Below are 26,552 nucleotides of genomic sequence, written 5' to 3' on the forward strand. Positions count from 1 at the left end.
AAAAACGGGAAAAAAAAAAAAAAGTCCGGCTAAGCGGGTCCTGTCCTGTCCGGAGGTTCGGGGCCGTACCCGCGTGCCGCCGCTGCCCGCGCCGACACCATGAAGGCTCAGCCGGCGGCAGCCTCCGTCCTCTGCCTGTGCCTGCTGCTGGCGGCCTGCGCCGCCTCCGCCGCGGGAGGGCTCGGAAAGGGTCAGACAAACGCTTTCTTCGGGCTTTCCCCAACTTCTGTCCCCACTCGGGGCGGGTCCGGTCCCCTCAGCCCGCGGGGGCCGCCGGGCGGGGGCAAAGGGCGCAGCTTCGGGCTCTGGAGGCGCGGGGGGGCTTTGCGGGGTCTCCGCCGCTGTGGTTGGGTTCTGCCTGAAGCGCTCCTGAGGGGAGCCCCGGGGAGCAGCCCCGCCGTGCCGTGCCCCGTGCCTCCGCCGGGCTCCTGGCAGGCGATGAATGGCCCTTCCCTCCCCCCTCCGCTTCCCTTGCCCTTCGTGACCGCTCCTCACCTCGCTCCTGGCTTGCCCAAGCTCCTTGTCTAATTACCGTGTCTAATAGCCCGGTTCAGCCGGGGCCGGGCTTCACCCCAGGTGGTGGCTTTGCCGTAGAGGTAAATCTCCTCCTCAAGGCTGGTTGTAACCAATTTGATCAATGACAGCAAAGCTGTGGTGTGGACCCCAGCCAGGCTTCACCCTTTAATTCCCCAGATGACTTTCATTCAAAAAATACACTCTGTAATGTGTTGGGCAATGCTTTTAAAAACACGCTGAAGCTCACCACAAAGTGGGGTTTGTTTTAAATAGAAAAGCTTTTGAAAAGTGTTTCCCAGCTAGAACAAGAAAACGTTCTCCCTGTTTTAACATTTTGGCCTTCGACTGAAATAGCTGAGGTGTCAATATTCTGGATAAATGTGACTTGTGCTAATCCAGCTGGGTTTTGCTCTGGGATGTTGAGCTCATTCAAACGTGGTCCTGTGTTGGGGGCTGCCTCAGCACTTGCTGTGTGGCTGTGAGGGGACAGGGACAAGGCACCCCCACCCTGCTGTGAGCTCATCTGTTTGATGTGTTGCATCACTGCTGTTCATATTTGCTCATGTCAGCCGAGATCAGGTAACACAAACACTGTGCCACTGTCCTCACCTCCCGGATGCTGAATGGAGGTGTCCTGAAGACTTGCCTTGTTTTAGGCTTTCTCCAGCTTCTTTGCCATAGTTGTCTGCTGGAGACAATGTCCACTTTGCCCTGTGTCTGCACTGGGCAGTCTGTGGCTCCTGATCTCTGTGTAGCTCTCAAAATCTGCTCCCCTCAGCACCTGGGGCACAGTGGATTCCCGACTTAGGGATGGGAGGGGGCAAACCGAGGCTCATGTTTGGCCATCCAGCACAGTAATTGTTAATTACTGGAACCAAGACCTCTGAGGAGGTGTTCCAAGAAGAGTTCCTCTTTGTACAGCTCCTGGATCTCCTTCATCTGAGCTCTCCAGGTGGCTTTTGGCAGTGTGCTGTGTTGGCTACTAAAAAAACCCAACCCTGGCTTTGCAACTGTTAAACATACACTGACTCACTCTTAAGTCAATTGACATAACTACACTTGTTATCTGGATGCCAGATAAAATATTTCCTGCATCATTCAGTCACTGTAACACTCAGAAATCTGTGTAATAGTGTTCTTTCTTGCTCTTCCATGATATTATCATCAGCAGGAATACTTACCATAATAGCTGTAGAGCAATTAATGATCATATGTTGGCCTCAAAATTTTTAAGTTTCAGTTTAGTTCCCCTTCAGTGGGATTTAGGAAGCCAAATGCTGACATGTTTAATCAGATAATAAATGTTCACAAACTGAAAAAGAACAGAAAATAATCAGAAGGCACTTCAATTTTAATATCTGTTTAGGGGATTTTAGTGTCATTTACATACATATATAGAAATATTCATGAGCATGGTATGTTTTTGTTAATTAATTTCAATGGGATTCCTCATATGACTCTGTGGGCTGTAAGTATTTCCAGAAGTCTTTCCAGAAGCGGGGCTATAGTTGTCTTTAAAAAAAGAATATAAAATGAGTTGAAAATACTCTCGAGGGTTGGGCTGTTTTCCTCTGATAGCTGACATGTTAAATTATGCAGCATTTATAAACCCTTCTCTCTGGCAGGTTTTGGAGATCACATTCATTGGAGAACACTGGAAGATGGGAAGAAAGAGGCAGCAGCCAGGTATGTTCATTAGTTTTAAATACAGAAATGTGTCTTCAGAAGCATTCACAATGGTTCTATTTCAGCCCTAAATTTAACCACAGAAGAGTCTCTTATCAACAAAAATGAGGGTGGTTTAGGAGACTCTTCAGATCCCTACAGGTTATTGGAGAGAAAATACAGAGTTTTGTTAACTTTGGTAAGGCACCACCTAGGTTTAATCACTGCAGTCTAATTAAATGATTGAAGCCCTAGCATGTCTTTGAAACAAGAAAATAATTATTTATCACAGTAAAGAAAGATATGGTTCTCAAACACACAAATACAATGCTCAATGCCCTTAAACTCAGCAGTGCTAAGAGCTTCCCTAAAATTTCTTGTGCCTGTATAGATGAGGCCCCCGCATGAGGTATTTTGTTTCCATCTGCAGCAAAAATCTGGAAGTTTCAAACTAGTGAACTGACAGAACCTGGTTTGGGCTAAGCTTAAATTCTAAAAAGAGCAATGTCTCTATGAAAAATGACATCTTGACTTTCTTTTCTCAGAGTTTCTTCTGCTTCTTGTTAAAATCCAAGAAGGAGAATGGCATGCTTATAAATTCTACTTGCATTTTAACTTTATAACCTAGATCTGACAATGCTGACATGAGCAGAAATTACTCATGCCTTCCAGGTTTGCTGTTTAATTTAGCTCTGCTCTCAAACTGATCCATCTGGCGAGTTCTACACTCCAGTGCAGGCATTGAATTAACCCAGATGGTACACTTCAGAAGTCTTACAAGTTTCTATAACTTGATACTTTGGCATTTTTGAAAAAAAAAAAAAAGTAGAGGATTTCAGTTTTTACAGTTAGAATTGTAGCAGCAGCAGAGGAAGCTTTCAAATGAGACAGAAGAGGGTGGGAGGGATGGCAAGGTCTGAGCTCTCAGGTTTGGGCAGGATTAATGCTCCTGCGCAAAAGACCCTGCAGCAAGGGATGGGATGGGTGTGAACAGCACTCTCATTGCTGATGCACAGATCTGCTCGCTGATTTGAGCACGGCAGCATTTGAGTGTTATTGAATCGAAGGACTGGGAGAAACTACTAGTTGCAAAGAAAATATAAACGTAAAAAGTACTTCTTTTTTTCTAAGTCTGACCATAAATCAGGAGATGTAAAATTACACGAAATTATCTGGGATGCATCAAGTGAGATGCACCAGAGCCGGTGGTCTAGGAAGTTTCAAACCTTCGATTTCAATTCTGTAAACTCCACAATGTCATGGGACGCTGGGGACTTCTCGGTTTTAAGTTCCCTGAGGGCGAGGGCGCGGCCCCTTCGTTCCAACAACTGCTGCGATGGCGTTTTTAAGCGGGACGCCTCGCAGGGCGCTGTCGCGGCGCCGGAGCTGGGGAGTGGCGATTCTCTCCGCCCGCGGGGAGGAGGAGCGCCCGGGGGCTGCGCGGGGTTGGCCGTGCGGGGCGGGCGAGCCGTGTGTGCGTGTGCCCGGCGGAAGCAGTCGCTCCACGTCCGGGTCGGGTGTGGCTGGCGGGGCGATGCCGCTGGTGGTGCTGTGCGGGAGGCCCGGCAGCGGCAAGAGCCGGCGGGCGGCCGAGCTGCGGGAGGCGCTGGGCGGCCCGGAGCGGGCGGCGCACGTCGTGGCCGAGGCGGAGGGCGGCCGGGCGGCGCTGCGGGCCGAGGTGGAGCGGCGGCTGAGCCGGCGGGACGTGGTGATCGTGGACGCGGGCAACGAGCTGCGGAGCATCCGCTACGAGCTGTACTGCGCGGCGCGGCAGGCGGGCACGGCGCGCTGCCTCCTGCACTGCGCCGGCGGCGCGGGCGGCCCCGACGAGCCGCCCTTCGAGGAGCCCGACCCGAGCTGCCGCTGGGACCGGCCGCTGTTCACGGTGCGCGGCGAGGAGCCGCTGCCGCTGGGCGCCATCCGCGCCGCGCTGTTCGAGAGCGCCCCGCCGCCGCCGCACCGCGCCACCCGCACGCAGCCGCTGCAGTCCTGCGGCTTCTTGCACCAGCTGGACCGCGTCACCCAGGACGTGCTGGCCGCCGTGCTGGCCGCGCAGAGGAGCGGGGCGCAGCCCGGAGAGACCATCCGCGTCCCCGGCGTGGCCGAGGGGCTGGTGCTGAGCCGGCCCGTCAGCATGGCCGAGCTGAGCCGGCTGCGGAGGCAGTTCATCAGCTACACCAAGATGCAGCCCAGCGATGAAAACCTGCCCCAGCTGGCCAGCATGTTCCTGCAATACCTGAGCCGCAGCATCCAGTGAAGTGTCACCCGTGCCACCCAGCAGTGGGGGGGTCCGGCCGCCAAATACTCGCAGTGGGATGAATGTGCCTTGAGGCACAGACCCTGCGGAGCCCGGGTCCCAAATGTCGGGAGTCGCATCACTGGGCAGCAGCAGCAGCAGCTCTGGGAAGGTGGGCGCCGTGTCCCTGCAGCAGCTGCATTGCTGGGGGGATCTCCAGGGAAGCAGTTCCTCAGCCCTGCCTTCTCCCCGCTGGCATCTTGCAAAAGGGAGAGCTACTGGTGCGTCCCAAGCAATTAAATCTCCTGTGGAGATGTAAACCCCAGTAATCAAATAGTGTGATGTTGAAAGTGCAAAAAGTGGTGACTCTAGGGAAGGCTTTTCCCTCCACATTGGCATGTGTGTGCCTGGAATAAGAAGATTGTTTTTCTAGAGCTGCCACCAGATAATGTCAAACTGTGGAAGAGACTTCAGGTCCAGAACTGGAACAGGCTGTATTTTTAGGATGTGACTGTTTCAAAAACATCTGACTGACCCAAGAGAGGTTTTCAACTCTGCACTGCAAAAGGATGCTGGCTTAACAGACTCAAACTTCTCTGTTTCAGGTCTAATAATAAAATGTGTGCCTTAAATGGAGTAAAGTCTTAATTTACTTGCAGGACTATTTTATTGAAAAAACTTGGCTATGTCTTTTGTCTTCAAGGTCATTATACACCCTTAAAACCATCATTTTACACCCTTAAAAACACAAATTGCTTAAGAACGAGTGCTGTCATAGGAAAATGAGCTAAAATGACAGAAATAAATGTATTTATTTCTCTTCTGTGTGAAACTCATAAGTCTGTACTGGCTGTGATAGGTAGCTAAGTTTCCAATAATTTTGGGTACAGCTTATATAAACTTCTCACTTTCTGGTGGATGCTTCATTCTTCATTCTAATAAATGGAGGCTTTTGGTTTTAATTTTACGTTTAGTGCTCACTGGGATGAAATGGTGAAGTGGGGCAGGAAGAGTTATTTCAGTCACAGTGTCTGTCTGGTGCACCAGCTGCTAAGGGGCTTTATGCACCACAGAACTGAGAAATGACTACAAAATGTTTTTATATAAATAAGTTTATTTTACAAGTCAAAATAAAGAGAACAAAGCTGAGAAAACACAAATTATCTCAAACCTCTGTGAGTTCTCACTGACTAAGAGTTGGTATTTCAAGGAAGCGAGCACTTGCATTTAAAATCTGCTTTTAAAATTTCTCTTTAAAAAGTGTGTTGCAGTACTGACCACCAGACCATTGAACTCTTTTAACACGAATCACTTATCCTTGATAATAAGAACAATCTTAAATCCAGTGTTGAATCAGCCTCTTCTCAAGAAATAAACAAAATAATTTTGGATTCTCTATAGAAACAAAGAAAAGAAATCAGGGAGAGGGCACAGAGACAATGCAAGCTTTACTGGGAAAATGTGTATTCTTGCTCCTTACTGCAAGTAGGTATAAAGTTGATGACATATCAGTTAATTATAGATGGCAAATTCCGTGTTTGAACAATTCTAAAAGTTAATGGCTTCATTTCCACCCTTTCCTCATTGTAAAGTTCATTACTGAGCGCTGCTAAGTAGAGATTTCCTTTCATGTCTATTTACACCTAAAGAAAAACTCATACATCAGTTCTGCTAGTAATTAATGTTGTTGTGTGCAAAGGTGTTAATAATTCATGTGCATGAAAATTTGACTTTATTTTTATCCCTTAATATGGTGCAGAGTTTACAGTCAGAGAAAGCTTACAGTTTGCTTTACTTGGCATATCCTGAAAGAAATATCCATATAAGAAGTTCTCTCCAGATTCCTTCCTCTCCTTCACCTAATTTTAGGCTGTTCTTACTGTTCTGGAAGCCATATCATTATTACATGGAAACTTAACCTTTGGGTAGCATAGCTAGTAGATGTAAAATGAATTATTTGGAAAGAGTAAAAGCAAAAATAATTTCGGTCCTTTGCAGCCAAAATTAAATAAAATAAATAAATGTTGCAGCTTTATTTAGGCTGCAGTTCCTCACAGACCCCCCTCTCCTTAGCCCTGGTACTGGACACATCTATCACAATTAGTTTCAGCATACAAATGTGTAGGAAGCCATGCAGGCAGCCAAAGGGTTTGCAGGATTATTGGGTTTGCTGGTTGCTCAGTGAGATGTGGGCTGTAATGGAGAGAGATTGTCATCCACTGGATTGCCTTAAGCAGCCATGAAAATCCATCCTGAGATCTATCAAGCAGCTGCTGTCATTAACCATTTCCAGCAATCCAGGGGAAAAAAGCATGACCAGTTGTGTGTCTGAGAAATCTAAACTCAGAAGAGAAAGTCTCCTCCTCTACACAAGCAGTTATTGGCTGGCAGCTATAATAAATTATTTTATCACATGTTTTAAGATTGGGAAAACTTTTTGCAAGACAATCTTAGAGCACCCCAGAATCTCTTTATGTCTGACTTATTTCCCATTACATTTAGCCTTTGAGGAAGCTTTGACTATTAAACTGTACATGTAATAGAATTTCTTTGACAATTTTCTTTCTTCTTTTTGTTAGCGGTTTGCCTCTTATGGTTATCATCCACAAGTCCTGGTGTGGAGCTTGCAAAGGTAAGTGCATTGAATACTGGAGCTTGCTGAAATTTCTAATGGACCTTTGTACAGACATTATGTAGCCATGAGAAATGTGAATTTTGCATCCAAAATGTAACTAATGATATTTGTATTTCATTGACAGTGGCATATTAGGCACTGTCATAGCAAACAAACAAGCTGGGTGTATGGCTAAGCCTTAAAGGCTGGGGTAGTTGAGTGGGAGTGGTGGTTTACAGCAGGATTTCTGTTTCTGTTGCACTGGATCAAATAGAACCACCTATGTTTGTTGGGCAGGCTTCAGCCCATGGCTGCCAGGCAAGATTGCTTCAGTTACCTCCTGTTCTGAGCCTGGCTGGAAGGGTTGGACACATACATGCCATTTACTCACTGCTTATTGAGAAGTGCCATCTCTCCAGAGGGAGGGATGAAGTGGAGATTTTTGATATTGACCTGAAAATCTGAAATATTTTCCACTGCTTTTACATACCTCTTGTTTTTATTTTTTTCTTTAGCTTTGAAGCCAAAGTTTGCTGAATCCAAGGAGATCTCTGAACTTGCCCATAATTTTGTTATGGTCAACCTTGAGGTAGGCTGCCTTCTGCTCTCTATCCAGGCTCTGCCTAGTAATGAAGCATTTGGAATCTGACTCAGCTGGTTGCATCCTGTTTTGTGTACATCCTAAATCCTGCACTCCTAAATAGGCATTCAGGATTGATTGACAGAGCTCATTGTTTTAAAAATACTTTTTTTCAGTCTAGTTATTTTAATTGTGTTTATAAACCTGGCTCTCTGCCATTGTCTCTTTAACAGTTTGTACCTTGTGTGATTCAGTTTCCACAAGAAAGAAATTTATGTTCATTCTCTCAGTACATATCAAATATTCCTGTACTAGAGTGGGGTGGGTAATGCAGATTGACAGACCAGGAAAAATATTGTTTTTACAAATGGTACTTATGTAGGTAAAAATAACTTTCTTCCCTTGGAGAGTGCAGGATACTGCAGTTACTTAGCATCTCTTCAAGATGTAAATTGCTCAGGGTAGAAGGAATCTGAAGGCAGTAACTTGTTTCTGTAAAAGGCACCGTGTTTTGTTAGCTGTCTTGCTAATATCTTTCCTCTCTCCTGCCTTGCTGTGGAAGGATGATGAAGAGCCAAAGGATGAAGCCTTTAGTCCTGATGGAGGTTACATTCCCAGAATCCTTTTCATGGGTAAGGCATCCACAGCTGTTGTGTCCATTCACAGCACTGGGTTCTTACTGTTTCCATCTAAATTTCCTGTTGGATTTCTTACTTCATAGACCCCAGTGGAAAAGTCCATCCAGAAATCATAAATGAGAGAGGAAACCCCAGCTACAAGTATTTCTATACCAACGCTGATCAAGGTATGTGCTGAGTCGTTTGAAGTGCATTTTTAGTGAGATGAAGCTTTGGCAGTGGAGAGAAATTGTTACTTTAAAGTGTAACTGGGAGTGGTTAAATACAGTGTGAGTGATTCTCTGATGCTTCAGGAACCATATTCAGATCATGATTCACCCTAATACCTACTAAAAGTCTCTAGGACCTAATTTTGTCTCCAGTTCTGACATGGGAAATCATGGAATTTGCATGATCCAGCCACACATAGTTGGGATAAGGGTGCAGGACTGTTATTTTTCTTACAGATTAATCTGTAGATCTACATTCTGTAACTGTGTTGTTTTCAATCACTTTCATTACCAGTTCACCTTGATGTTTCCACCCTGAGATTAATGGTTGGTATCTCTCTGTGTAATCTTTCAGTTGTCCAAGGGATGAAGGAGGCCCAGGAGAAGCTGACAGGCGATGCTTTCAAACAAAAGCACCTGGGAGATGAACTATAATGGATACACTGAATGATACCTTTTCATCACTTCAAAACTGAGAGGAAATGATTAAACAGACCAAGAATGTAGATGCACTGAAGGGACATAATTTCCCTGTCAGCAATGTTAAAAACCCTGTTTGGAGCTCACACACACACACACACACACACACACATATAACAGTTACAGTGTTTTCTCTGCCTGGCAGTTTGCACTGTGGTGGTTCTTTACAACTGGGTAATGTGCAAACACATCTTTGTGTGTGTTTGAGAAACCACTAATATTTGGTGTTAAAAGGGAGGTGTGTAGGGAACACAGCATTTGAGGACAATGTGATGGGAAAAACTAGAAGTAGCCATCAATTTGACACTAATCAGGGTTGAATCTCTCTTTTCTCACTGGTATTATGTGATCCCATAGTTTTTACTGGGCATTCCCATCACTGGGGCATGTTCCTGGGCCAGTTGTTTTCTAGATATCCAAAACCATGAATTCTGCCACTACACCAAGTAGAATACATTTCATGAATGTCCAGATAGCATGTGAATTATCAGCTCTGCAAATGTATTATTGTGTAAAACTGCGTGATTCATCTTTATTTGCCTTTGGGCAGAAATGTAACTTTTTCCTTATGCACTCACCTTTTGATTGTTCCATCAAGTGAGGGTGGGTTATGTTGAAGCTTTATGGGGTTTCCCCTTTTATTCTTTGAATGTTTTTGGCGAATGCCTTGCCATCACATTGTACTGTATTTTTGTACCAGGGTGAAAAAATTAAACCTTTTTAAACATAAGCATGCAGAGAGTGGTTTGTGGTTAAAGGCGTAGCTTTATGTTCTTAAGCATGGGGGGATATGTTTTTGTTTGTTTGTGTTGCAGTGATTATTAATGTTGACTGTCACAGCTGAAGCTTTCTCCTTTTTATAATTAAAATACATAATTTGTTTTTCCATACAATTACAATTAACCATTCTTACACTACCTCCACTGTCGAAGGCAATGTGTTTATTTACTGGAACTGAAGAGAAGAATATCAGGGAGTAAAATCACCTTTCTTGACCTGCTGAGGACACTTTTTCTAATGCAGCCCAGCATGCTGTGGGCTTCTTTGTCGCATGAGTGCATTGCTGGCCCATGATCAGCTTGTTCTCCACCTGGATTCCCATATTCTCCTGTGCAGCAAAACAGATTTCCAGACTTTCTTGTTCCCAGTTGAAGGGCTTTGCATTTCCCTTTCTTGAACCTCCTGACAACCCTCTCTGCCCATTTCTCCAGCCTCTTGAGGTCCTCAGTGGCAGCACAACCACTTTTACATGGATATCATCCCCTCTCCCAAGCTTTATATCATCTGCCAGTTTGCTCAGAGTTAGGTGTTGAAAAGTACCAAGCAAAGGTACTCCACTAATGATGAGCCCCCTTCAGGCCAGCTTTTCTGCCAGTTTTCCATCCATTTCACTGCCCTTTTATTTAGGTTGTACTTCATCAGTTTGTCTATGGGGATGCTTTGGGAGACAGTGTTGAAAGCCATAGTAAAGCCAAAATAAACACCACCTACTGCTCCCCTCTCAGCCACCAAATTAGTCATCTCAAGCAAAAATTCCTGTCCAAAAGACACTTGCCATAGCTTCCCATAACAAACAAGGAGATAATTTTCTATAGATACTTATTGAGGAGCCATCTGAGGACATAAGGTGGGGAAAATTGTTTATACAATAAAACCAACTTGTCTACTGAATCAATTTTTACTGTTCAGCAGCATTAGGAATTCTACTTTCCAGACCAATCTGTCTAAGAAATTTTAGGCACCAAAACTCAACTGGGTACTAAAAGACAAGGACTCAGTGGAATTAATGGAATTATTGCACATTGCAATTACCTTGCTCAGCTGTTAATAGTTACTCTACAGGCTTTATCCTCTGCTTCTCTTGCAAATTGTCTGGTAAATTAACTATGGAATTGAACTCAGCAGCTACTCTCAAGTCATATCAACCTCAAAGTAAATCTACACAAGCCTTAAAAAAGGATTTGTGTTGTGCAAAATATTCCCTTTTCCCCCCAGCTCTATCCATTGAGCAAATAAAAAATAGATCCTATCTGATGCTCATTTTATTTAGAGCTTTAGATTGACATAACTAAAAAATCATTGCTATGGTTTTTTTACTTGCCAGCAGGGGGAGGACTCTGCGTGTTCATCTGGGATAGGATTCAACAAATCATAATTAAAAAGCAATCTCTGATGCAAATTAGCAGGGTGCACCTCCGTGAGTTTCCATGCATGATTTTGCAGCAGCTCTGCCCTGCTCTTATCTCTGCAGTGAAGCTGCAGCCTGTGGGATGTACATGAAGTGTCCCTTTCTTTGCAAAATGCTCTGATGCCTGAAGCAATGTGGCCTCAAAGTAATTTTTAGAAAGTTCTTCATCCACAGACATCTCCCTTCAGTGATGGGGATGGGCAATGTGCTTCATTCTTTACATTTAAGACCACCCTGATTCAAAATCATCCTCCTTCACATCTTCTCTGACACAGCTCCTCTCCTTAGCACTTCATGCCTTATAGACTTGGTACTTTGGAAGGAAGAACTTATTTCATGACCCTTTTTCCTTTGTTCTTCAGCTGCCTCCTTTCTCTCTAATCCTTTCTACCCTCTGTATGTTCAGACATGGTGAGCTGGTACAGCTTCCCCACCCTCTCTTCCATTTGCTTTATCTAGACCATGCTTTTGTCCTCTGTAGCAGGATGGAGCTTGGCACTTGCTGGCCTGCTTGGTGTCTAGCTGGGGTCTCAGCAGAATATGATTTATGTGCTCTCACAGTTTGCTTTCTAGGGATAGTTGATTAACTTGTGTAAAAGCTGTTTTCACATCTCTGGATAGCAGGGCGAACCTACTTTTGATGTTAAGTCACTTAAGTATTTTTCTCTTTTCTACCTGTTAGTTTTATAGCTGGATATTTTTGTTACTATCTCCTTTACATCCTTCTTTTTCACGATCTTGATAAGAGGGTACAGATGGATGGTATTTTCTTCTGTGCAGAGAGATCCACCCAGCAGTTGCTTTTTGTTGTGTTGTGTGACTTTATACACAAACAAGTCCCTAGGGCTTAGAGGCTTGCAGGTCAATGTTTCCTGTAGCTGTTTTTGAAGTTAATGATACTGCAGCACTGCTCAGTAACCAAGACCTCAGCTTAGTTTGCCCCCATCAGCTTTGTTTCTTGTGCGGCCCATCAGTGTGTAACTTGCAGTAACTTACATGATTACTTCTTCAGATGCATTTAGAAATCCTCTTGGATTCTCAGCTTTTCCTCCTTCTATGGTGATAAAAAACCCCAAGACACTTCAAAATTCTTAGTACAGACCCAGCAAACTGCCAGCTGAATTAATCTCTTGTAAATAAACATGCTGTCAGTTCCCTTTCTTCCAGAAACAGCCTACAGAGGAAAAAAATCCCAAAGTTAATTAGGGAATGCCTGGATTGCAGCTCCCATCTGGCTGCCTGAGAGCAGAGGTTGCTTTGTGCACCTGAGGCTGGACAGGCTTTAAGGAAGTTTCAGCTGGAGACTTTGGAAACCTCTCCTTTGCCATGTTAAGCAGCAGGGAACAAAACTGCAACAACCAAGAATGCCTGCATGGCCAGAGTGCCCCATCTCTCATCCTGGCATGCTGAGTTTAGGAGTCATCTACTTCAAACACACTTTTGTTCCTGTGGCTCTCTGCCTGCCACCATGTCTAGCCTGTATCAAACTGCTAATGAGCTTCATTCACTCAGAGCTCGTTTAGAGCTCCTGTAATAAATAGCTCTGAAGTGAAATATTATTAAACCCCTATGAATATGAGGTCAGGTACCATTGGAGGTGATGAAACTTCTCTTAACTTTTGGCAAGAGGAGAGGTATTTGCATTTATGTTATGCTGTGATATTTATTTGCATCTGACCTGGTATTCTGCCTGCTTGGGTTTGCCCAGCCAGGAGAACACTCCAGGGCTACTCCTTGACAACCGTCGCTATCGGTGGCTCTAAACTTCAGGCCTGAGGATAGAGATTCGGAAAGCAATAAAGATGGAATTACTCTGAGCAGAGCTCTCTCCAGAGAGTGGGATGAAAAGGGGAAGTCACTGCAAATCCATGCTCATTTCACAGACAGCAAAGCCAAAGATGAAGTTTCTCTAAAAGGTTGCATCCCCTTCCCAGACAGTTGTGTAAGTTGTCTTTGGCACTGACTGGAGAGGGAAGGTTGCTGCCTGGAGGAAACCAGGAAACAATAATGAAGGTCTGCCTAAATGTTAAAAGTCACTTTGTCTCAAAACTATTTGGCATATTAACCCATTCCCCCTTCCCTCCTTGAAGAAACAGGTGCTGATTGGTTAAGCAGTTAGTCAAATAATCTCAGTTTGCTTTTCTCCTCAAGGTTTGTCTAGAGTAAGGTGTGGCTGTGCACAGTTCCCAGGCCTGCCATTGTCCAGGGAGCACCACTCCTGCCACTGCAGCACCAATCTGGTGCCACCACGTCAGCACCATCCAAGGAGGAGGAATCTTCAGTGACAAGTGCCAGACAGCCCCTGCGACCAGTCACAGGCAGTGGCCACAGGGACCAAAGCTTGAGTGACCCTCTCCAAACTGTGAAAAATGTCATAGCACCATTTTGTGGTGGTGAAATCTGCAGTAAGTTCCTTTGATTATGGACAAAAAAAAAATAATAGAGACCCAAAACTGCTCTGCTCACAACTACATTGGAAGCAGGGACTGGCTGACCTGTGCTTACAGCATTCCAGCTTCTGACTCAGACCAGTGAGAGAGGCTGTCACACACCCCCTGTGCTGGCTCTCATCCCAGCACAGGGCACAGCGCCAGGAAAAGTGCAGGGAGCAGCCAGGACGTGGGAGCAGGCAGGTATAACCTGGCCATGGGATCTCAAGTGCTGCTCCCATGCTCTGTTTTCCTCCAGCCAACACAGGAATCTCCTCCTCCATTCCCATGTCTCTGCTGTGATGTGGGGAGTGAAGGGGAGCCAACTTCCTAGAGTTTGCACCCTCTCACAAGGTCATGATCCCATTGTCACCACTCCAAGTCAGGGCAAGGGAGGAGCTGGAGCAGAGCTGAAGGGGCAGGAGTCTGTGGATTGAGTTTGGCTAAGGCTGTCGGTAACTGGCTGCTGATTAGAGTTAATTTGCTAGTATACACTTATTTTTGGACCATTCTGCACATGCACAGCATGAAATAGGTAGATGTGCTGCAGAAATATTAATTGATAAAAACTGCAGATGTGCTCTCTGCTTTTTGAGAGGGCTTCAGGTCACAACATAACATGCTGTGCATAAAATAAGCACTGGCAGCACAGTCAAATTTGGATGTCACTTTATTGTGCTGTTTCTGATATTATGAACAGTGTTCAAAGAGCCATTTGTGAGGATTTGGATGCATTAGCCCTGTTAGAGGGAATGAAATTTGCACACATCCTGGGGACACAGCATGGGCCTTACATGCTCTTTATTCCACACTGAAGTGGAGAAGAACCTGGGTGAGTGCTGCCTATTCAAACAAGGAGGATTTTGTTTGTGGGTGTCCTGTTTTTACCTGGCTCCCCTGACAACAGCTGATTTAACTGTTTCGGTGCTGCTCTTGCTTTAAGAATAAATAAATCAATGCATAAATTGATAAATTAATTTTTTAAAATTCCCTTTTTAGAAAAGATTAAATTTGCTTCTTTAGATCAATTGCACTGTGAGAGGATGGAGTGTTTTGAATTTAAAATGTTGCGAGAGCAGTAGAGTATGTATGTTGTGCTTGATAAATGTGCTCTCCTGACTGCTGGGAGAGAGTGAGATAGATCCACATGTCAGAAAACAAGATAAAGCACAGCATCTGCTCTTCCACCTCCGTGTGCTTGTGGGAGTTCTTTCCTGTTTCCTTATTTCCCCATCTATAAATCTAAAATAACAAAGACCTCCCCCACTGGAAGTGGTATCAGCAATTCATGACCATACAACATTAAAACCTGGCAGGGAAGTGCACTAGGAGAGCAAAAATTATTCACTCCATAAATTATAGAAACATGTCTAAACAAGATGATAGACAGCAAAAATCACTATATATTCTCCTGTCTCCTAATTACCTGGGTGCGTGCCTTCTTTTGGTATCCCTGACTAAGAAAGGGCTTGTGGGTAACCACTGGGATTTCAGGGGTGGCATGAAATCTAAAAAAGCCTTTGGAAATTAGGATTGAACAGTGGCTCTGCGCTTGTGGCTGTGGTTATGGGGTGTCAGATCAGGTGATCATTGCCAGATGCCCAAGTGACCCTCGGCCATGGTGTGTCCTTTGCATGAAAGGTGCAGGTATGTGCCCATGACCATTTGCACTCTGTGTCGGTGCTTTATAGGGCTGTGGGATCACAATGATTTTCTAGACTGAGCATCAGTCAGCAGACAGAGAGAAGAGCTCCACCCATGCTGGGTTGATGAGAAGTGAGGTTTTGGCAGAGATCAATTATCCCAGAGCAACAAAAGTATTTCAGGGAGCAGGAAAGACTTTTTTAGGTGTCAAGCCAGCTGGGCCGTCTCTGAAATACTTGTTGTAATGAGTTTGGGATTTTGTTACACTGTTGATTATTTCTAGTTGCCTACACAAAGCTGTTATTTTGCTTAAGGCTTAAATCAGGGCCTGGTTTATATAACAGTAATTTTAGCTGGGGTTTTGGTGGCAAATACACATTTTCATTCTAGATGAGGGTAGAAAATTACTCTGATGTTGGGTAGAATTGTCCCCTGGGCCACCTGGCAGATAGGTCTGACTTGAGTAAAATGGAGAAGGTGTATGGCATCTCTGATCTGCAGAGAGAAGAGGTGCTCCTTGAAGTTGCTCAACATCTCTCCTGTGATTGTTCCTAAAACGTTCACCTTAGCTATATGCTAGTCATATAGCAGTACTGTGCTCCCTGGCTTTCTACGTTCCCATGATACTGGTAACTAGTCAACTGCCCTGGACAAAATGTAGCAATAAATCAATTGTCAGACTCCTCTAAAGTGAGTGAACTGTTATAAAGCTCAAGCTGCTCCAAGGGCTGGTTGACCTATGAGCCATTCTGAAGATCAGAGCTGAGGATCAGATGCTGAAGATCATCAGATGTGCAAAAAGCTTTTACAAGTGGACAAAATTATTCCTGTGCTGTGTGGGCACCGAGTCAAAGTGCTGCACATCAAACAAAAGGCACAATGAGACTGAGAAGAAAGCAGCAATGCTCTGGAGGACATAGCAGGGTGAAAAGACAGCTGCACTCCCAAGTTTTAGTGGTTTGAGTTCAGAGGTACTGCCTGAGGACAGAAACCTCGCAAGTCCAGTGCCTTTAAGCACCTCCTGCTCTGGCCTCCCCTCACAAGGAGTCTCTCTTCTGGGCCCCAACAAGACCTTGTGTTTGTGCTGAGGCACTTGCTTAAATCCTGCCGTCTTTGCTGGTTGTTAGGGAAGCACCTTCTTACTTATGTCACACATAATGTTTAATATGTTTATAAAAACTCAGTATTTTGTTCATTCTGTCTAGGGCATCATGTGTAAAGGCTATTTTGGTTTCCTGGAGAGGAACAGACCACAGTCAAGTTTCTCTGGGGTCTAAAGGGTTTTAAAGCTAAGAGACTCCACCACAATCTCTTCATCAGACTTCCTTCATGTGAACAACTTAGATCGCAGCCTCTGCCTCAATTTCTCTCTCCTCACCAGTAGAAATGTAGCTGCTGACGCCACACCGGCCATCAGTAGGCTTCAGAGTTAACAGTGCTACTGATGAGAATCCCAGCCCGTGCGGAAAGCGCGGTAAGAACGGCAAGTTCGGCTCGTACCCGGGACGTTTTCCCAGCCCGCGGGGGCTCCTGAGGCGATTGCCATTCCCGCGCTCCCCGCGGCCCCCGCCCCGCCCCGCCGCGCTCCGCCCCCGGGGCCGCCCCAGGTACCGGCGGGGGGGCGGCTCCCGCCACGCGAGCAGCGGCCGCGGGACCGCTCGCCTCGGCTCGCTTCAGTTCAGTTCGGCTCTGCTCGGCTCGGCTCGGCTCGGCTCGGCTCGGCTCGGCTCGGCTCGGTTTGGTTTGCTTCGGCTCGTCCCGGCTCAGCGCCGCCGCTCCTCCGCCACAGGTAAGAGCTGCGGCTCCTCTGAGGGGGCTTCTCCCGCGCCGTCGGGGCTGCTTCCCCTCTAAGGTGGCGGGGAGGGGGCTGGCGGTGTTCCGCACCTCACGTCCCCACCGGGACCCACAAACTCCTCCTGCCCTGCTCGCCCCGGGCTCCGCGGGACGGGAAGCAGGAGGTGCCCGGCGGGTGAGCTCCGTGCCCCGAGGTGTGGTGTAACGGGCAGCCCTCGGGAGCGGCGGGGCGGAGAGGGCAACAGCAGTTCCATCTCTAAAATAAACATATCCCAGCAATGAGAGGCGATATAATATTGCCTTATCTCTAAAATACCCTCAGCCTCGCGGGAGGGGGGAGGCCCGAGAGCGGGGCCTTCCCGGCTGTTCCCCAGCTGGTGCGTGACCCGCCCGTTCCCGTCACGCCGGGCCGTGCCCGGCTCGGGGAGGGGGAACAGGTGACAACAGCCGAACTGCTGGGAATGGAGCACTGCCGGGAATCGCGGCACTGCTGTCGTCGTGGCTGCTCGGGCAGGGCACGGACCCGCTGCTGCCTGCACTGCCCGCCCGAGCCGGCGGAGCGGACTTGCCTGTGCCCACCCTGCCCGTATAGCCCCGGGCAGACAGCCCACCGCACCAAACCAAACGGATCTTCTAATTTAGTTCATAAAAAGTACAAACTCTCTAGTTTGTCCAGTTTATGCTGTGCAAAACGCATGTGGTATTTTTTTTTTTTTTGTTTTGCTCCGCATTCTGGGACGACGCGTTGGTTTTCCCCGCTGTTTTCCGCGCTGTTCTCTTGCCAGCCGCCCGGCAGTGCCGCTGGTGTGCGCGGTAACATCAGCCGGGGGCACCGCAGCGGCATCGCCAACACCGGCACCAGCGGCTCCACCTTTTCTGCCTCCCAAGGTTCTGTCTCCACGCTGTCCTTTCCTTTTTACAAGCTTGTGGGCTTGTGCAGTGCATCAGGTTGATCTGACCTAAGTGTAACTTGTCAAAAAAGGAAAAAACCCAAACCGAGGGGGAATAATTTTAACGTGAATTTTCCCGTGTCCTGAGACAACATAAGACCGCGGTCTCCAAACGTGTTTCTGTGAAATTCTTTGGTGGCAAATCAGGTTTTGACTTCTCCTGCTTTGTTTCTCATCACTTATTCCTCACCCAGTGCTGCACTCTCAGTTGTGCAAATAATAGTTTTCAGGGTTTCAGAATTGCCTGGATTAGCTCTGGGTTCAAATAACGTTCTCTTGTGAACATTTTTTTTTCCCTCCAAAGGTAAAAATGTCACTGGAACTATAATTTTGATCTGTGTGTTTGTAACTGTACTCAGATCATGGGAGCGCTGGTATTGGGTTATAGAGGGTACAAAATTGAATCCATACACTGCTGTATGGAAGTGTGTAATTAAAAGGCTTTTATTTCCTGTTATTTGTGCTTGTTGTCCTGGAGGTGGTTGTATATGCATTTACTGGGACTTCACTGCCTTCAGGACAGTTTTATCAGAACAATTTATACTAGAAGTCAGAAGAGAGACAAATAAACTGAATTAAAATCAAGATTCCTTTGCAATTTTGACAAAATCATGATGCCCTCTTTGCAGACTCAATATATTTTCAGGTGACAATGTGAGAAGACTTATCAGCCTTATGTTTTACTAGCAGTAGCTCTTGTGTGCAGCAAAGCAATGCATTTAGTATTTGTTAACATGATGGTTGTCGTGTAGTAGTGATGTTAGCTGCATAGTTCAGAGGTGGTTTTTCCTACCTTCATTTTCATATGTTTTAATGCAGCTCCAGATTAAAATGTGCAGGTCACAGCATCACAGTTCAGGGTCTTGCATCATGCTGGCTGATTGTAGTGCCAGGGAAGGGCTCTCATGTCCACTTTGCCCCCCAGTATTTTTTGTTACTGGTTGGGCTGAAGAAGTAGGGTTTTTTGAGGCAGTTCGCAATGGCTAACGCTGAGAAATGTCCTGAGCTGGTCATTTCAGGTATGCTTTTTGGGGTAAAAATGTATCTTGTGCTTCAGGTTCTGCATATTCAGTGAGTTCCTGGAAATGTGTGCTTAGCTTAGTGCAGTAGTGTTTGGTATTTGAAATGAGCAATAAGATTTATGTTTGGAAGTATTAGCTCATTAAAAAATGGGAAGTGTGAGGGTGCTTGTTCTAATCCCAGTTAGCAGGTGGCTTACTTTGCAGCATGGAAGAACATCATAGCGTAGAGAAATGAATTAACTTATTCATCACAGATTTTCTGCTTGGAAGAGGAGTATTAAAAGGCAGCAAATTAGACTTCTGCACTGCAGAGGCACCCTGAGCTGGCCTTGCCTCTGTGTGATTCTGGTTTGCAGGTGATTTCTACAAGACAATTCCAGTCTCTGGTCACTTGATTTGGTGAGGACAGCAGCTTATTTTTTACCTAGAAGTGAAAGGTTTTAGACCCAGTGGTGCAGAAAAATCTAAAACTCTCTCCTGCTCATTGATGGAAGGGTGTCTGCCTGAATCTGCAAATGGCCTCACTCTACCTCCACATAGCGTGAGTGCCATCATATGCCTGAACTTCCCTTATCTTCCACCGCAGTGGGAGGGCATGGTCATGGCTTTCTCCATGGAGGGCTGTATCCCAGGGCAGAACGTAGCTGTGCCCTGCCTTCCAGCTGGAGAAGGATCAGCAGGGACTCGCACACAGATTCATCTCGTGTGTTGCTCTGGGTGCTTTCATGTCGCTGCTCCCTCAGTGTATTCAGCAGTGAGGTGTGAGGAAGTGCTCCACCATTGCCAGTTCCTTCCTGAGAAAGAGAGGCAGAGCTGCAGGGCTGGAGATCCGATGAGGATTCCGGATTTCTGTTGTCTCAGCCATCGCTGCAGTGTTTGTGACAGGAAGGAAGGGCTTTGAGGATGGTGAGTTTTGTAACAGCCTCAACCTCATCAGTGTGCACTGTTCTTTGGGACAGGGCTGGGTTCGGGTCAGCCTCAGCTTGCTGTTCTGTAGCACTAGAAATTGGCTGGCTCCAGGATTCCTGAATTCAAGAGAATATTCAGGGAGTTGTGAAAATCTCTGCATCCCCTCTTTAGGGCGTAGGGAAAATAAAAATCCCCTCTTCCCTGCATCCTCTGGGAGAGAGCTGAGCTGGGTTCCGATTTTTTTACTATTACATATTTTTCTGTGTATTTTCTGGAGTAGTGTGCTTGCCAACAGGCATGGAACCATGTGATAGTAAGAGAGTGGCAAACACTTAATGCTCATAGAAGAGAGTACAAAAGTGGAAACTTCTATTTCTTTAATTTTTTTTGTTTTTGTTGTAATACTAGAGGGACTAATTCCTCCTTCCTGAGAATTTTATTCTGGCTCTAAAATGGACTTTGAGGATGTTGAATGTTGTGCAGGAAATGGGAGAGGCATGGCTTGATGTTTGACTTGAGGAAATCTTTCTAACAGTCGAACCAAATGTTGTTGTAAAGTTAGATGGCAAAAAAGTGGTACCTGCTGGTTCTTTCTTGACTCATGTTCCACACCCAGCAAGTTCTTAAAAGTCCTTTAAAAGCTGTTTTACAAGCCTGTGTTCCCAAATCTAAATGGAAATGAAAATAAATAACCACTGACATTGCTTACAGGTTTTCATCCTTTAGTTGTTATGCATATATTGAACTTTTTTGTAGCATGTAAGTTCCAGAACAAATCCACTACAAGCATCTTCTCATAAAGACTTCTGGACTCATTAATAAATGAATTTTATTAAAGCTGAAGTGCTCAAGATGAAGAGCTCATATTTTTAAAGTAATAAACATAGACTTTCTGTGTAGAGAGTTGAATTGATTTTGTTCTAGATCTGTCAGTTGAGTGGCATTTAGATGACACCCCAAAGTCAAGTTCTGGGCAGTACTGAAGGGTGAGCCAGAGGCTGTCACAGGGAGCAGCTGTTGCAGAGGGCAGGGCTGTGAGAGCAGGAGGAAATGTAACTGAAAAATGTGCAATACTTTGAGCAAGAGCAAGCTGCTGTCGTGTTGCCAAGCGAGGTGATTGTCAATTGTGTGGATCCTGAGAAGGGATTTGTGTTTGATCCAAATTCCGGCCTGGAGTAGGTGGCTGAGCCTGTTATTTACGTGAGGTCCGAGTGTGCCCAGGTGTTTGGGCAGTCTCCACAAGGCAAGATAATGTAAGCCAGGATGACAAATGATGCTGTTCCTGGGCTTACTGGAGAGAAAATGCACCAGACACAAACTTGGCCTTTACATTCTATATTAGCCATGAAAAAGACAACTATGTTCTGTTACGTTTTTCTGCTCTAAATCTGGAATAATTATTACTTTAAGGCAGATATTTTTGTGCAGATGTGCTATAAGTTGCAGATGTCCTATTGCAGTTGTCTTTGCAGCATGGTAGACTTTGATCCAGGCTTTGTGCAAAACACCCTTGTGTACAGAGGGATTTCAGCTGCTTCTTGGTTCCATTTGCTTTGCTGCCTTTCTTCAGGAAACGTGCAATGATTCCTATCCAAGGTTTTCTGTCCACTTGTGAGATTTATCTGGAACTTTAATTTTAGATTAGTAAAGATAATCTCCCTTTAATAAACTTTAAACTGATGGCTTCAAATGTTTGCTGTTATCTTAATATCTGTCACTAACTCAAGCACTGTTTCTGTTCTCTTTGTGCACTACAGGACTTTTCTCTTTACCTTCAGTGGAGGAAGCTCAGACCTGACACAGCACTGTGTTCCCAGCCTAACCCCACGATTCCCTTACCTAATATTCTTATTATTCATCTTTATCATAATCATTGTAATCCTTTTGCTTCTACATCACAGGTTCAACAGTGTGACCACTCTCTTGATTCATAAACTCACAGCAAAGCCTTCATCTCTCTCATGGATTATAGATCTAAATTGGTAACTATCGCTTGCTTGCAATGTTTATTAGCACTTATGTTAATTGCTCATACTCTGTTTTCTGCTTCTAATAAATCTCTCTTGTAGAACAGCATTTATATAACAGTCTCTGAGGTCACGGCCTTGTTTCCTTTATGAGCTTTGTCCTTAGGACAGCACACATTGGCTCTAAAAAATTCCATTGCTTGGTAGAAATCTGGTTCAGAATGGAAATTCATTTCTGAAAAAGAAAACAGTATTTATTTTCCAATGACAGAGCACATAAAGGAGTGAGTTTTTATAATAGAAAATTGACCTAGATGTGTAATTTGTGAACTAGAATATTTTTAACTTAAATGCACTTTCTAAGACTTTTTGGGAAAAAAAGTACACAAGGTATTAAAGCTTTTGAGAAGAAGTTATGTTGCACATTAGTAGCACCTCTCAGGGGTTACTGTAGAAATACAAAGGAGTGGTCTCACCCCATCCTCTCGTCTGCCTAATTAAAGAAATGTGTGTCACTGGATGATGATGAAACAGTTAAACTGTCACATTTAAATTGTTACTGGTCCTAAAGAGCATAAGACAAATATAGGAAATTACACTTTTGGCTTTAAAAATGTAGCATGTTAAAAGATGTTTTTATTGCTAGAACTGCCCAGAAGTTGTAGTATAGGGAATACACGGGTTCATAACAAGTTGAATTTGCAAATGTGTCTTAGGGTATAGTTTGAAGTATGAGTTGCATCAGTGTGACCAGGTTTCATGGTTAACTGGGGTGACTGACAGCAGAAAAGGAGACTCTTTCCTTCAGACTTCTTTCTCACACTGTTGTGAGAGAGAATGGGATGTGGAAACAGCATGTCAGTGAACACACCCACGTGGTTACTAATAAAGAGACAGGTAACCTTCCGAAGTAATGATTGGATTTCTTGTTTCTTGTCTGTGAGAGGATAAAGAAGAACAGCTCTCCATTAGTTTGTAGCCAAAACCATAAGGGCTGGCAACACTAAAAGTCAACCTTAGCCTTTTGCCTGGCAATCAATAAATGGCGAGGTGCATCAGTTAATTTCTATCCAACACTTTAAACTTGTCCTGAAGTTGGCTGTAGGCAAAAAATGTTGCAGAGCAGGGCTTACAGTGACCCCTTCCAGTGATTCCTAAGAGCAGGAACACTGATGTTTTGTGTTGCGCTAGAAACCAGTTTGAGGCTTCACCATGATGCTGGTCACAAATTGAGCACAGCTGAGTGGATCCATCTATGTGACAGATTTCAGTGAGCACTAAAAACAACAAAGGCTGGTTTCCCATGGAGGTGTGTTAGGGCATTTGGCTTTTTTCTTTTAAAATTCATTAGACCAAAATAGAAACTAAAGGCAGGAGAGCCACTTTGACCCAGGAATATATTCTTTGGTGGCTAATAGGCTCTGATTAAGATTTTATTGCTTTAGAGCATTTGCAGCATCCTGCTCTTATGTGGTTTCTTTGTCTAATAAAAGATGAGCTCACACTGCAGGCTTTTTCCTCAATAGGGAAATAATAAGGTATCTCAGAGCTACAAAACTGCCTATTCCCACAAAACTAGTTGGAAGTGGCTGTGTTTGAGACCTTGCTCCCCTTGCACGTGGGGGAAAGAGATTGTCAATGTAAGTATGCTCTAGCTACAAAAATGGGGCTACCCAGGCAAAAAACTAAATGCTGCAAGGTCTCATGCTGAAGTGTTCTCAAGGACAATCTGATTGGCAGCTTTTCCCTCTCCTGTGTAACAGGTTTTATGTCCTGTAGCAAAATCTTTCCTGTGTAAGTATTTTATTGAGGATTAGTCCAAGAGATTCAAAATGGAACAGTGGAGAGCCTCTCCTTTGCCCTCGGTGTGGCAGCAGTATTTGACCTGGTCTCCTGTAACAGAGCTCTCCTTGGGCTGTGTGTTTGTGTGAAACAGCAGAGGTGCTGCTCTGTTTGGAGCCATCCTAAAGGAGCATCTGTGGCTGTGTGCCCAGGGAGCAGGGGTTACACTGCCAGCTAAAGGGCCTTGGGCCAAGGAGGGAGGACAATCCCCTGGGAGCAATGGCTGTGTGAGCCTGCAGGTGATTTGGCCAGAAGCTGCCTGACCTCAGCGTGTTGTCTCCATTTCCCTGTGCTGCAGAATGTCCTCCAGGTGCAGAGGGCCTGCAGGAGATGTCATTTTGTGGACCTTTCTCTCAGTAGCATAGCAACTGCCACCACTTCCCACTGCTCTGTCCCCTCTGCTTGGCTCCCTGAGCCGTGAGGGATCAGGAACTGAACCAACTTTCCAAACAGCCCTGCAAAACAGGAGAAGCTGTAGGAGGATTTATTTTTAACTGGGATCTCTGTGTTCTCTGAACCACCTCTCTGTGGGGTCCTTAGGGCTGACATGACTGGGGAGTGCTTGGAGCAGGAGTGAGACAACAGGTGGGGAAGAGAAAGGGAGGGGAGGAGGACCAGGAGAAAGGTCTGCTGTTCCCTGGCTTTGGGATTCAAGCACAAATTGAGGGGCAGCCCTGCAAACACTTCCAGCCCAAGTGCTGGTAGAGCACAGCTTCAGTAATGATCTGCCATCAGAGGGATAATCAGAAATTAGTATGAAAGTCCTTTCAGTTTCACTCTATTCACTAGAGGGGAAAGGGAAAAGTGAAATTTAAGCAAGAGGATAGAGTTTTCTTTAAAATTTTTGTGCTCTGTCTGCCTCTGGTGATTCAAGACGCTGACCTGCAGCATCTTCAGCCAGCACAGAGGCCAGTGAGGGTTGTGCTTCTATGACAACAGCCCCACGTTCTGGACAAATATCATTTGATCTTATTCTCTGTGTTGTGCTTCTAACAAAGCTGCTCAAGCTGGCCACATTCTGTAATTGCTTTTTCAGCTGAGATCTGAAAGTCACATTTGTAGCCAGGTACAATTCTGATTAGAGCAATCTAGGAGGGTTAATAGAGGCAGCAGTGCTTCAGTTACAGGATCAGCTTGGAGTGTGTGGATGGGTTCTGGGCAGGCAGGGGTAGAAAGAAGATTCTGATTCCTGTATGATTAGTACAATACCTTTGTTAAGGGTCTACCTCTGAATCTGTAAAAGACCAGGCTTCGAGTGATGAGGGTTTCTCACTATTTTGAGCCTGTGTGAGTGGAATGGAGAAGAAGAGTTTTTAATTTTTTTTTCTTCTTTAGCAAGTGCACAAGTATTGTCAATGTAGAGATTATAAATGAGATTGCTCTCATTTGTGGAGATTATAATGTGTATGGGGAAGATAAATTACTCAAATGGAAAATTTTCTGTCGTCCAGTGTGGTGATGGTACAAATCAGCTAATCACCTGATTCATAATTTTTGCAGCTGAGATTTCTAAGGATAAGGAGGCAGTAAGTGCATTGGCCTGAGTGTCTGAATGGAAGTTAGTCAGATGTTGAATTCTTCATTTTAGAAATTCCTGCTATGAACCACGACACATGGGTAGAAGAGCTGTTTTCTAATACACTAATGAGAAGAAAAGGACTGTAGACTGAACTGAAGAGCAGCTGAAGTTCAGAAGAGAGTTTATCAGAATTATGCTGTATCCTACAGAGAAATACTTTTGGGAAGATTTTAATGCATTCTATGCAGGTGTTCACTATTGAGCTACTGATAAATTTCTTCAGAAACTGCCCTTGTGAATGCAGTCTGTGAACGAAATGTCTGCTGCACCAGCCCTTTTCTGTGTGAGAAAGTTGCATATGTTTAATCTGAGATAAACCAGTGCCTATTGCACTGAAGCTTAAACCAGGTTGCTTTTGGTTGGTTTCCCCTCTGCTGGAAATTTAAGTGATGTTATCATCCCTATTTAAACTGCCTTGGGATAGCATTTTGGTTTAGAGTTGTGAATTTTGAACTGTTTGTTTTGGTTTTGTTTGGGTTTGTGGGGTGGTGGTGTTGTTGTTGCTGGTTTTTGTCAGTGAATGGGTGAAGTCCTCTGTGAAGGTGAGACTTGCTAAGAAGGGAGGCATTTGGGCACATGCTGAGAGTAGATATTGGAGTGAGTTTAGTTCCCTAAGGTGCCTGTGAATTTGAGTTGAAGAGAAAATTAACTTCTGTGGGTGCTGGGTGAAGGAGAGACTTCTGTCACTGCTTAGTGCCTTCTGACTGCCCATGAGTAGCCCAGGCCCTGGTTTGCATAAGTAGCTGCTAATTAAACCTGTGCTGCGTTGCTCCAATTTGCCAATCCTGTAACTTGTTATAAGGAGCCAAGACCTTTGCTTATTTGATGTGTGCTAGTTTCAAACAGCATGAAAGATTAAAAGTGTGGTATATCTGTTGAAAGGTAAAGTTTCTTTTTCCTCCTCTGTAGTAATTTGGTTTGTCTGGTTGTGTTTTGTACAACCAGAGGTGAAAAGTCAGTCTTACCTCTTCTGTCTGAGCTGCACACATTAGAGCAGCCAGGGCTGCTCATGGCCCTTAATGATTCGTATTCTGCTGTTGGTTTTTTTGTTTCTGAATCTAAAAGGGATAATTTATCCATTCCAAATGCTGTCTGTACCCCCATTGGAGCCCTCACATTTTATACAGTCTTTATTCCAATTGCAGTCTTAGGAGTAGATAGGTGTTGGATGGATTCAAAGTTTCTAGCTGAAATTCCTGTTTTTCCATCTTTTCCTATTTCCTTTTTTTTCTTCTCTAAATGTTGAGGAAGGAACTTTTGTAAGGATAAAATGGTGGTGGTGCATACACT

General features: G+C 45.0%; 3 protein-coding genes across 3 annotated transcripts in view; all 3 read left to right on the top strand.

The window, feature by feature from the left end:
- Nucleotides 1–9,826, top strand: TXNDC12 (thioredoxin domain containing 12). The gene is made up of 7 exons (XM_030953255.1): nt 1–190; nt 2,142–2,202; nt 6,997–7,049; nt 7,547–7,620; nt 8,174–8,243; nt 8,333–8,416; nt 8,814–9,826. Exons 1-7 carry the CDS (start codon nt 100–102, stop codon nt 8,891–8,893), a joined length of 513 nt encoding a protein of 170 aa, XP_030809115.1. The 5' UTR covers nt 1–99; the 3' UTR covers nt 8,894–9,826.
- Nucleotides 3,077–5,692, top strand: KTI12 (KTI12 chromatin associated homolog). The gene has a single exon (XM_030953254.1). The coding sequence runs from the start codon at nt 3,518–3,520 to the stop codon at nt 4,436–4,438; it is 921 nt and encodes a 306-aa protein (XP_030809114.1). The 5' UTR covers nt 3,077–3,517; the 3' UTR covers nt 4,439–5,692.
- A 7,081-nt stretch (nt 9,827–16,907) lies between the features above and the next one.
- The window catches only part of RAB3B (RAB3B, member RAS oncogene family), a 51,395-nt gene continuing 41,750 nt past the window's right edge, over nt 16,908–26,552 (top strand). Inside the window, exon 1 of the mRNA XM_030953275.1 lies at nt 16,908–16,988. The gene's annotated coding sequence lies outside the window, so the exon portion shown is untranslated. The remainder of the gene's footprint in view (nt 16,989–26,552) is intronic.

This window comes from Camarhynchus parvulus, chromosome 8 (assembly GCF_901933205.1).
Source record: "Camarhynchus parvulus chromosome 8, STF_HiC, whole genome shotgun sequence".
NCBI classification, from domain to species: Eukaryota; Metazoa; Chordata; class Aves; order Passeriformes; family Thraupidae; genus Camarhynchus; species Camarhynchus parvulus.

Bases quoted from the DNA above. Each gene is read 5' to 3' on its own strand.
- TXNDC12 (XM_030953255.1), top strand. From the start codon at position 100: ATGAAGGCTCAGCCGGCGGCAGCCTCCGTCCTCTGCCTGTGCCTGCTG. The intron at 7,050-7,546 runs GTAAGTGCATTG...TTTTTTCTTTAG, and splicing joins CTGGTGTGGAGCTTGCAAAG to CTTTGAAGCCAAAGTTTGCT. The intron at 8,417-8,813 runs GTATGTGCTGAG...GTAATCTTTCAG, and splicing joins CTATACCAACGCTGATCAAG to TTGTCCAAGGGATGAAGGAG.
- KTI12 (XM_030953254.1), top strand. From the start codon at position 3,518: ATGGCGTTTTTAAGCGGGACGCCTCGCAGGGCGCTGTCGCGGCGCCGG.